The 13249-nt window shown below is 38.3% G+C and overlaps 1 protein-coding gene across 3 annotated transcripts in view; it reads left to right on the forward strand.

Moving 5' to 3' along the window:
- The first annotated feature begins 309 nt into the window (after nt 1-309).
- LOC110460986 (IQ motif and SEC7 domain-containing protein 2-like) overlaps nt 310-13249 on the forward strand; it is a 113322-nt gene continuing 100382 nt past the window's right edge. For all 3 annotated transcript variants that reach the window (XR_002464084.1, XM_021514283.1, XM_021515103.1), the window contains exon 1: nt 310-858. Coding sequence is in view for 2 of the 3 variants with exons in the window: in XM_021514283.1 (XP_021369958.1) it covers nt 641-858 (218 nt within the window). In the remaining variant the exon portion in view is untranslated. The remainder of the gene's footprint in view (nt 859-13249) is intronic.

Raw genomic sequence — 13249 nt, forward strand, 5'->3', positions numbered from 1 at the left:
CTGCTAATATAAAGCACTGTCACCTGACGACATAACGAATTAATGACACCGGCATTTCATTAGGGTGTTATCACGTGCACCTAGTTTTTTTTTTACATGGGGAAAAAAGGTAAAATGGCGCCCCATTATATAATGTGCTTTTTCGGCTCACCCTATTTGTCCCTAATCCCTATATTTTTTCTAACAAACTGTAAAAGGACAGCTCCCTTATATTGAATGATTAAGCCAATATCTCACCATATATAGACGATGAGTAATAGCACATTTTGGCACTTCTACCTGAGGTGACCCCTCTACCTGTACATGTCGTGACGTCACGCGACCCTACTTCCGCACTGAAAAGTCAAAAGTATGTAAACTTTCATTTCGCGTAGCAGTGGTATTGACAGCTAGAAGTACCGTGAAGGACGATTCCGAAGACTTTGGATACAGTACTAAGTAGGTGTATACGTAATGTTCTGTTTACACACTTAAACGTATAGGAGCATAGCGTACACGGCGTACCTCACAATCGCTTGTCTGTGCCTACACATTGATTGTGGCAGTCCGCTTCGTTGAATATGGCTGACGATTTTTGGTAGCCACAATTAAGTTGTAGTACGGTTTACGTTGAGGATATTACAACGGTTTTTGTGGAGGGATGGTGCACAAAATGGGGGATTGTATCGACGATAGCGATTCTGAGAAAACTCTGTCAGTGGACGAGTTATGGCGATTATTGGAAGACAAGGAGAAAACAGTATTTCTCCAAGCAGAGACGATAGAACGCTTACAAGAAGAGGTTACGACTCTAAGAAAGGAGAGGGATAGCCTTCTGAAAAGGGTGGCAACGTTCACCTTAAAGACACCAGAAATAAGGTTGGTAGCTCTACATGTAGTTATCTTTCTCCTTCAACGAATGTCATGTCGCGACGTTTGTTTTCAACAGTTAACATTTACACATGTGTAAACACGGCACGAGGCTATCAACAGGGATGTAAGCGCCAGGTACAATACACACGGCGCGAGGGCTATACAACGGGCACATGCATATATGTAACTTATGTACATTTAACTATTGACCCCCTTCAGTAAGCTGTAATTTACAACGCCTTTTGCCACAGCTTGACAAAATGGTTTAGCTGTTATTTCCACTGCTAGGTTGACCACGACTTCGTGTGTGTTGTATGTGTGTTAGATATATTTAGTATTGGGAAATGCACTGTTACGACAGAGACGTATTTAGACAATTGATCTTATTGCGTATTCATAAGTAATTAATTGTGGTTTAAATAATTAGTAGGTTGTTAACATTTTATTATGATATGTATTGTATTGAAGTGTTGTACATTGTATTAAAGGGTTGTATGCAATCATAAATGTATTGGGGGGGGNTCTCCCTACTTGGGGAGTGGGGGTGGGGAGCTTTCCCTATTAATATACCTCTCTCTCTCCCTGAGGAGTACCGGGGGGGGGGGATCTGTGTCACTATACCTGCCTCCCTTCCCGAGTGAGTATTGGGAGGGAGGGAGGCTTTTTCTGTCATAATACCTGCCTCCCTGCCCTGGCAGGGTGGGACTTTCTCTGCCAACTGTCAAGGGGGTGGGGTGGAGGTGGGGGCTTTATCTGTCATTATACTTCCTCCCTCCCTGAGAAAGTGGTGGGGGGGGCTTTGTCTGTCATTATATATATACCTACCTCATTATACCGGTCCCTTTCCTATACTTGTGTTTTAGGACTGGTGCTAGTACATGGCTATGATGAGTACTATATCTAAAACAATCATTTACATGTAGACCATTACATTGTCACCCATGTCTTCATGCTGGTGTACATAATTTATCTACTTTCTTATCATATAGGGATTATTTTCGCAATGGTGTATTGTGTATTGTAAGCCTCATTCAGCTTGTCTGCACATAATTAATAACGGCTATCCCACCCCTCCCTATCTCCCTTTCTCCACCTCCCTACCTCCCTTTCTCCACCCTCCCCCTCCCTACCTCCCTTTCTCCACCCCCCTCCCTTCCCTACCTCCCTTTCTCCACCCTCCCCCTCCCTCCCCCCCTTTCTCCACCCCCCTCCCTTCCCTACCTCCCTTTNCTCCCCAAACAATGTAAGCCTTAGGGGATATACTGGAGTAAGGGTATCTGTCAACCATTGGACCAAAGTTTGCACCACAGTTTACTTCTCAATCAATCTTTATTAAACTTGTTACTTATGATATAAGTGCCCTAGTAATTATGACCTTGCAATTTACTTTTTATTTGGATTATTTTATTAGGAGTGATGTCCCTTTTTTGTGATTTTATACATTTTATAAAATGATGCTACTTGCAATCACTGATTTTTAAAACTTGTACAGGGGATCAGTACCCTACCGGGTAGGAAGTTGTGAATGTTTAAATAGAGTTATGACCCTTTTCCTATTTTGGTTTATGAATTCAGTCTGTAGAGAAGCCTAATTGATACTGACATGGAATATTGGTCCACAGCAAACCATACATAGTGATCACTTGCTCAGGGTAAAATACTCATCAAATACTGATATTTAACCCTTTCACCACTGTAGACCATAATGGGATCATCCAGATCAATACATGGGAGCGTCTACTTAAGTTGCATAGGGGTGAAAGGGTTGACCAGCAAAGGACAAATATATTTGACCGAGCAAACGTTTCCTGGTATCGATGGTGTACATAGTATACATGTACTAATTTCACAATTGTTAGCTCACCTGGCCCAAAGGGCCCAAACTTTTACAAAAAGGAATGACCTTGACCTTAAAAATACTCTATTGATCTTCAGAAGAACTAAAAAGGTTTAAATTCATAACATTAAAACAGTAGCATATTTTGAAGTGTGTTCAAAGAAAGATCGCTTGAAATGTGAGCAAGGCCTTGTGAGAGTTGTGTTTGAAAACGTTTTTCCAAAGCAAAACTGTTAAGGTCTATGAAAAATGACAGAAAAATCAGTTGACTTTGTCACAAAGCTTGTGACTGAAGGAGATAAGAGTGCAGTACAGACTGGGGTTAAATCAGTCGAAAACGACATTCCTATGTTGTCATCATGATGTCAGAGGATGAAACACTTTATTTGACCTTGACCTTCAAGTTAATGCCGGATTACTCACACTTTCAACAAAAACTGTTGATCAGGACAAGATGTCTGCTACCATTAAAGCTGTTTTTTATCATCGTACAAGTAAATTGTAGCGACTTTCCTTTACGTGTTTGTGGTAGACACCATCTTGATGGTTGTCCTAGCTGTGGCTATGTAGGGGTATAACAGCTGTGTTGTAATAGACATCGTAAGTTGGTTGTTGTTGTATATTAAACATACGGTCGTGTCTGGATTCCTGTTCTAATGATCAGATTTGTATCTAATTGTGAGGACAAACTCAAAAACAATGTCTGAATTTACAGATACAATTTCTTCTGTTTCTTTTCTAAAACATCTTATTTTCATCTTACGCAATAAGAAAAATATCTGTTCGATACTTTATACACATGATTAAATTTCTGTAGAATTCTGAAATTGGTTATACATGTAAGTGTTTTAGAGTTTGAAACTGTTGCTACCTGTAGCGCTCGTCTCAATGTTTACTGACAGCTGCAGGCTAGAGTATGATAATAAAGAACAAGTAATATGTACAGCTCAGACACAATATCAGTGCTCCTTAGTAATCCAGTACTATCAATATAACTGCTCAAGTCTGTTACACTATTATACGTCGCGACAGTTAGGGGACTGTTATAGAAATTGTTATCATAAAGGCCAAGATGCTGGAGGGCCTATATGGACTGATAACTAAGGTAAATATTAATTTACCGTTGTGTACTCTGAAGACATTTTAAATATTTTATTTTTAATAGTACACAAAAGGACATACTGACATAAAAAGTTAAATGGTTATTTTAACATGAACAGTACGTGTGGCTGCCTCAATTCTTAATATTTAATGGACAAGGTGCTAGCGAGTATATACCCGGGTATGCAAGGGTAGTCTTTTAACGCACTTTAAGATGTGTGACACTTTTATAAATATTTGAATTTTAACTTGATAATCTCTCCACCAGAGGTAAAGTGTGTTGTGGCCGAAGTGTGGCGCTCTATGTCAGTTACCAATGGTTTACACGTAGATATTCCTATACTGGTCAAATTGACAATCTAATGGTTGCCTTTTACATTGAAATGATGTCATGCTTCAGAATGTCGGCCATCAAGCTACTGAATATTTTGAACAAACTATTCATTATGTTCTTCTTGTCGGGGCTAAGAAAAATGTAGTTACAGAACTTACTTAAGTCTCCAGTTGTGTTTCTGGAGTACAAATTATCTCAAAAGGGACAAATGTACATGTATTCTATGATGGCAGAGTTAGGCGAAACCTTAATTACTATTACTGGCATGTGTGCGTAGCTGTTTTAGATAAGTTCAGTAGATACGTGTGTATAAGAGACAATAGTATTACAGTTATTGATGAGATGTGACTTTACTCTAGTTTCCCCACTGTTTATTATATGTCCTTTTTATGGTAAAACACATTTATATTCCGCAGTGAAAGGCTGGCTGTCTCAGCCAGATATGGCAGATATATATCTTATCAACTACTACATGTACATATATACGTAGTTACTGTTGCATTTCAACGTGGTCAAGTTATTTAGGAATCTGCAATATCATCAAGAAACCGGAATCTGGTACATGTATTGTGGGTTTCCTGTCAAGCTGGGAGATCTTTTAGGGATGTATGACAGGGTTTCCTGTGAAGCTGGGAGATATTTTGGGGGTGTATGACAGGGCTTTCTGTGAAGATGGGAGATATTTTGGGGATGTATGACTGGGTTTTCTGTGAAGCTGGTAGATATTTTGGGGATGTATGACAGGGTTTCCTGAGAAGCTGGGAGATATTTTGGGGATGTATGACTGAGTTTCCTGTGAAGCTGAGAGATATTTTGGGGATGTATGACAGGGTTTCCTGTGAAGCTGGGGGATATTTTGGGGATGTATGACAGGGTTTCCTGTCAAGCTGGGAGAAATTTGGGGATGTATGACAGGGTTTCCTGTCAAGCTGGGAGATATTTGGGGATGTATGACAGGGTTTCCTGTCAAGCTGGGAGATATTTGGGGATGTATGACAGGGTTTCCTGTGAAGCTTGGAGATATTTTGTGGATGTATGAAAGGGTTTTCTGTGAAACTGGGAGATGTTTTGGGGATGTATGACAGGGTTTCCTGTGAAGGTGGGAGATATTTTGGGGATGTATGACTGGGTTTCCTGTGAAGCTGAGAGATATTTGGGGATGTATGACTGGGTTTCCTGTGAAGCTGGGAGATATTTGGGTATGTATGACTGGGTTTCCTGTGAAGCTGGGAGATATTTTGGGGATGTATGACCGGGTTTCCTGTGAAGCTGGGAGATATTTTGGGGATGTATGACTGGGTTTCCTGTGAAGCTGGGAGATATTTGGGGATGTATGACAGGGGTTCCTGTCAAGCTGGGAGATATTTTGGGGATGTATGACAGGGATTCCTGTGAAGCTGGGAGATATTTTGGGGATGTATGACTGAGTTCCCTGTGAAGCTGAGAGATATTTTGGGGATGTATGACAGGGTTTCCTGTCAAGCTGGGAGATATTTGGGGATGTATGACAGGGGTTCCTGTCAAGCTGGGAGATATTTTGGGGATGTATGACAGGGGTTCCTGTGAAGCTGAGAGATATTTTGGGGATGTATGACAGGGTTTCCTGAGAAGCTGGGAGATATTTTGGGGATGTATGACTGGGTTTTCTGTGAAGCTGGGAGATATTTTGGGGATGTATGACAGGGTTTCCTGTGAAGCTTGGAGATATTTTGGGGATGTATGAAAGGGTTTTCTGTGAAACTGGGAGATATTTTGGGGATGTATGACAGGGTTTCCTGTGAAGCTTGGAGATATTTTGGGGATGTATGAAAGGGTTTTCTGTGAAACTGGGAGATATTTTGGGGATGTATGACTGGGTTTCCTGTGAAGCTGGGTGATCTTTTAGGGATGTATGACAGGGCTTCCTTTGAAGCAGGGAGATATTTTGGGGATGTATGACAGGGTGGAAAGAAGCACATCTATTTGTCCTTTAACACTGTATTCCCCTTTTTACGGGAAAAAAATGAAGAATGTAACATATTATGAAGCCCTTGTATCAAGCATCTATATAGGAGCAAAATCTTCAGAATTGTTTTTTATCAAATTGCGAGAAAAAAAAGAGTAAATCTTATACATGTAGGTACAGGCTGAATGTTGGTCGGAATGAGAAAGAAAGGCCTCACTTTTAGGGAGATATTTTGGGGAATATACATGTTAATGGTATACATGTTTTGGCATTAATTGGCAAGGCAAGTCCATCATGCATCCCATTATGTCACAGATATACAGTGTGGTTTATTCTCCTGTTAACAGCTAGGGTCGTTTAAGGACTTTCCAGGTTTTGGTGGTGAAGGAAAACTTGAGTATCAGGTAAAAAACACCGACCAGCAGCCAGTACCTGGCGACTGCCTTTCGTATGCCTGGAACCTGCTACCCAGTGGTGGAGGGCTAGTGATCATGATCCTAGATGATCAAATTTAAACACGTTAACCACTCGGCCACCGCGGCCCTGCAGATACTCAGATATATGTTAACCACTCTGCCACCGCGGCCCTGCAGGCCCTGCAGACACTCAGATATATGTTAACCACCCGGCCACCGCGGCCCTGCAGATACTCAGATATATGTTAACCACTCGGCCACCGCGGCCCTGCAGATACTCAGATAAATGTTAACCACTCGGCCACCGCGGCCTGCATATACTCAGATATATGTTAACCACTCGGCCACCACGGCCCTGCAGATACTCAGATATATGTTAAAGTATCTTTCACATCATCTAGCTACCTTATGTATTTATCTTTTTAAACACATTTGCAGAATTAAGATAGGATTTAAAATAAAATGAGCTGTAATACAGTTGTAGTACAATTAGATACACCTGTACAAATATAAGTTTTGTGAAGTAGTTTTAGACACATTAAAGGTATTGTACTGCTACAAGTCTAAACAATGACTGGTGAAAGGTCAAAGGTGATGATGATCAGCAATTAAACCAAACTTCCTGGGTTAAGAATATCAGTTTGCCTTTAACGGTAATTATCATTTTAAACAACAATCTATGAAGCAGGAAGTTGGTTGTTCTTTTGTTAAAAGTTGTTTTATTGATAGGGAAGCACATCCTGTGGTGTAGTAGAGAGATATACTTGAAATCTGATAATGTCTTGATCTAAAATACATTTGATCTTAACATGATGTAAATTGGGTTATAGATGCCCGTTAGGTATCGTTTACACAAAAAACTAGGAAGGCATGGACTTTTTTTAAACATATTTCAGTTGTACAGTATATACCATGTAAATGAGGGAAATATTTAAATATGTTGGTGGGTTTTAGGATGATCCTTCCTTCTTTTTCTTTCAAGATGAGACAATTTCCTTTTCTGTTGAAAGGTAATTGCTGTAATTTTCTTGTAAATCAAAACACTATCAAAACAGTGTTTTCATAGATATCACTTTTTATGAAGAAAGTTTGCTGGTACAGACCATTTTGTCAATTTAAGTTTTGATGATATCGAATGGAGACCATTAAGGCAACATGTATTGTACATTGTATTTTATTAACTCATCATTCACCCCTGAAATTTCATAATGAAATATTCCAACCTTTGAACTGGAAGGGTTCAAATGTGTCTTCCTGGGTGAATGAGTTAATATATACTTTCTGTGGTGTTGGTGATGTAAACATGTTGACTTACTGGAGGAAGGAGATTTTTATTGGTTAACGTAAATAATTAATACTTAAATTTTATGAAACCTGGACCACAAATAAAAGTTAATATAAAGGAACTAAGAGAAACGGAATCTAGCTTGAAGCAATCCATTAACTAGTGTTTGACATTAGGTAAACAGTAAGTGATAAATGAGTCAACATCTTGATGCATTTTGAACGATCATTCAGTACTTTTAAATAGATCAATTGATTCAAGCAGCTTGATACTTGTACTATACATTTTGATATGTCTTGGATGCCGTGCATAACGAAGGGATATATAGCCGATTGTGTACACCGGCTGTGATAATCCCAGTCCTATAATCAGGATGGTTATCTAACTAATCGCTCAGTATTGTAACTGATTTAAAAGTTATGTTGATAACTATAGGAGTGCACTAAGATCTAGATCTTGTACAGTTCATGGGAGTCCCATTCATTAATGTGGTATGTGTATGGCTTCGGCCCTAACACTGTATACACTTAGATCTTGTACAATCTATGGGGTCCCCTACGGTTATTAATTGTATGGGGTTGGCCCTAACACTGTATACACTAAGATCTTGTACAATCTAAGGTGTCCCTTACCGTTATTAATTGTATGGCATTGGCCCTTACACTGTATACACTAAGATCTTGTACAATCTACGGGGTCCTCTACGGTTATTAATTGTATGGCATCGGCTCTAACACTCTATATACTTAGATCTTGTACAATCTACGGAGTCCTCTACGGTTATTAATTGTATGGCGTCGGCCCTAACACTGTATACACTAAGATCTTGTGCAGTATTTAAAGGGGTCCTGTACGGTTATTACATGTATGGCGTCAGCCCTAACACTGTATACACTAAGATCTTGTACAATCTACAGGGTCCTCTACGGTTATTAATTGTATGGCATCGGCTCTAACACTGTATATACTTAGATCTTGTACAATCTACGGGGTCCTCTACGGTTATTAATTGTATGGCGTCGGCCCTACCACTGTATACACTAAGATCTTGTACAATCTACGGGGTCCTCTATGGTTATTAATTGTATGGCATCGGCCCTAACACTGTTTACACTTAGATCTTGTACAATCTAAGGGGTCCCCTACGGTTATTAATTGTATGGTGTTGGCCCTAACACTGTATACACTAAGATCTTGGACAATCTACAGGGTCCTCTACGGTTATTAATTGTATGGTGTTGGCCCTAACACTGTATACACTAAGATCTTGTACAATCTATGGGGTCCCCTACGGTTATTAATTATATGGTGTTGGCCCTACCACTGTATACACTAAGATCTTGTACAATCTATGGGGTCCCCTACGGTTATTAATTGTATGGTGTTGGCCCTAACACTGTATACACTAAGATCTTGTACAATCTACGGGGTCCTCTATGGTTATTAATTGTATGGCATCGACCCTAACACTGTTTACACTTAGATCTTGTACAATCTAAGGGGTCCCGTATGGTTATTAATTGTATGACGTCGGCCCTAACACTGTATACACTAAGATCTTGTGCAGTATTTAAAGGGGTCCTGTACGGTTATTACATGTATGGCGTCAGCCCTAACACTGTATACACTAAGATCTTGGACAATCTACAGGGTCCTCTACGGTTATTAATTGTATGGTGTTGGCCCTACCACTGTATACACTAAGATCTTGTACAATCTAAGGTGTCCCTTACCGTTATTAATTGTATGGCATTGGCCCTTACACTGTATACACTAAGATCTTGTACAATCTAAGGTGTCCCTTACCGTTATTAATTGTATGGCATTGGCCCTTACACTGTATACACTAAGATCTTGTACAGTCTAAGGGGCCCCCTACGGCTATAACTTGTATTGTGTCGGCCCTAAAACTGTATACACTAAGATCTTGTACAGTGTATGGCATCGGCCCTAACACTGTTTACACTTAGATCTTGTACAATCTAAGGGGTCCCGTATGGTTATTAATTGTATGACGTCGGCCCTAACACTGTATACACTAAGATCTTGTACAGTCTAAGGGGTCCCCTACGGCTATAACTTGTATTGTGTCAGCCCTGAATACACAGTGCTGTAATCATTATTATAATACTTAGAGGTAGTGTTTTGTACAGTTTTGTCAGGTTGTTAAACTCCACATTATTTAAAGGTAATGTCAACAATAAAAAAAGACGACCAACAATACTGGTAATATCAGTCTCCTTGGGCCTTACAAAATATATATACTGTACAATGATCAAAAAACGTTCAACCGCAGATCTCGGGTAACGGTTATTAGAAGGAGATGTCTTTTATTCTGGTTTAATTACAATAACTACCACAGCTTTAAGTTTACACTGCAGTGCACTTTATAAAAGAGGTCAAGGTTATTTGATAAAGTGGCCTAGATATATATATTGCATTGTCATGCCTGGCTGAACAAACGTGTGTGTATATGTACCTCAGAGTACACCTGGAATAACTGTAAACAGAACACCTGGGATATATGTACAGAACACCTGGGATATATGTACAGAACACCTGAGGAAGTTTATAACAGATTCACTTACACCTGATTAACCTGTAGTTAAGTCTGCACACCATGACCATGCATCACAAAGTTACACAGCTGTGTGCCAGTTTAATGTGTATGGTGATCATCCATTACCTTACTTCATAGACCCAAATACACTAGCATAGTTTTCTCATAACCCAAATACACTAGCATAGTTTTCTCATAACCCGAATACACTAGACTTCATCATACAATACCAGTGTCTTCATGATCATCATACAATACCTGTGTCTTCAAGATCATCATACAATACATGTGTCTTCATGATCATCATACAATACATGTGTCTTCATCATACAATACCTGTCTTCATCATACAAAATTTGTGTCTTCATCATACAATACATGTGTCTTCATCATACAATACCTGTGTTTTCATCATACAATACCTGTGTCTTCATCATACAATTCATGTGTCTTCATCATACAATACCTGTCTTCATCATACAATACCTGTCTTCATCATACAATACTTGTGTCTTCATCATACAATACATGTGTCTTCATCATACAATACCTGTCTTCATCATACAATACTTGTCTTCATCACACAATACTTGTGTCTTCATCATAAAATACATGTGTCTTCATCATACAATACCTGTGTCTTCATCATACCATACATGTCTTCATCATACAATACTTGTGTCTTCAAGATCATCATACAATACATGTGTCTTCATGATCATCATACAATACATGTGTCTTCATCATACAATACCTGTCTTCATCATACAATACCTGTGTTTTCATCATACAATACCTGTGTCTTCATCATACAATTCATGTGTCTTCATCATACAATACCTGTCTTCATCATACAATACCTGTCTTCATCATACAATACTTGTGTCTTCATCATACAATACATGTGTCTTCATCATACAATACCTGTCTTCATCATACAATACTTGTCTTCATCACACAATACTTGTGTCTTCATCATAAAATACATGTGTCTTCATCATACAATACCTGTGTCTTCATCATACCATACATGTCTTCATCATACAATACTTGTGTCTTCAAGATCATCATACAATACATGTGTCTTCATGATCATCATACAATACATGTGTCTTCATCATACAATACCTGTCTTCATCATACAATACTTGTGTCTTCATCATACAATACATGTGTCTTCATCATACAATACCTGTCTTCATCATACAATACTTGTCTTCATCACACAATACTTGTGTCTTCATCATAAAATACATGTGTCTTCATCATACAATACCTGTGTCTTCATCATACCATACATGTCTTCATCATACAATACTTGTGTCTTCAAGATCATCATACAATACATGTGTCTTCATGATCATCATACAATACATGTGTCTTCATCATACAATACATGTCTTCATCATACAATACATGTGTCTTCATCATACAATACATGTGTTTTTATCATACAATACCTGTGTCTTCATCATACAATACATGTGTTTTCATCATACAATACCTGTGTCTTCATCATACAATACATGTGTCTTCATCATACAATACCTGTCTTCATCATACAATACCTGTGTTTTCATCATACAATACATGTGTCTTCATCATACAATACATGTGTTTTCATTATACAATACATGTCTTCATATAATACCTGTGTCTTCATCATACAATATCTCTGTCTTCATCATACAATACCTGTATTTTCATCATTCAGTACCTGTATCTTCATCATACAATACATTGTTTTCATCATACAATACCTGTGTCTTCATCATACAATACCTGTGTCTTCATCATACAATACCTGTGTCTTCATCATAGAATACATGTGTTTTCATCATACAATACCTGTGCCTTCATCATACAATACATGTGTTTTCATCATACAATACATGTGTCTTCATCATACAAAACATGTGTCTTCATTATACAATACCTGTCTTCATCATACAATACATGTGTCTTCATCATACAATACCTGTGTTTTCATCATACAATACATGTGTCTTCATCATACAATACATGTGTCTTCATCATACAAAACATGTGTCTTCATTATACAATACCTGTCTTCATATAATACCTGTGTCTTCATCATACAATATCTCTGTCTTCATCATACAATACCTGTATTTTCATCATTCATTACCTGTATCTTTATAATCAAACTGTACATATCAAGGGTTCATTTGTAGCCAGTAGCAGGTAAAAATATCATCATACAGCAGATATTTTCTATTTTAATTCATAAATAAGTTTGAAAAATGGCAATAAGGTACTATGAAAATGTACTGAAATTAACAGTCCACTTTGTGTTGAATACATGCAACTCGAAATCTTATTGAAATCCCTGGTAAATACATTGTTTTTGTCAGCGTTTGTCAGCGTTGACATTTTTAATGAGTATTTTAAGTGTAAAATTATGGCCATGACTTTCAGTTGCTATCAATCTGAAAGCTGTTTATTTAAAACTTCTAATTCACAAAGTCTAATGCTGTTAATTCCAAAACAACCAAACTTAAGTACCCTAGCAAAGTGTATGTGTAAGGGTAAGTAGTGTGTAAGGGGCAGGCTAATCTACTTTAACCGAGGGTGTAATTATAAACTAGAGTTTTCAGTTCAGGTCAAAGAAACATTGGCCTTTAGCTACTCCACACTTAGCAATACTCTTTAGCCCACCAGGATCTCATCAGGGAGGATGATTAAGTGGTCTGCACTTAAAACAGCACAGTACCTTAACTCCTAAAATGTACAAGTAGAAATGGAAAAAAATACTAACGAGGGTTTGGTATAAAATACCTGTACTAACGAGGGTTTGGTATAAGATACCTGTACTAACGAGGGTTTGGTATAAGATACCTGTACTAACGAGGGTTTGGTATAAGATACCTGTACTAACGAGGGTTTGGTATAAGATAC

The sequence above is a fragment of the Mizuhopecten yessoensis genome, unplaced genomic scaffold (genome assembly GCF_002113885.1).
Source record: "Mizuhopecten yessoensis strain PY_sf001 unplaced genomic scaffold, ASM211388v2 scaffold201, whole genome shotgun sequence".
NCBI classification, from domain to species: domain Eukaryota; kingdom Metazoa; phylum Mollusca; class Bivalvia; order Pectinida; family Pectinidae; genus Mizuhopecten; species Mizuhopecten yessoensis.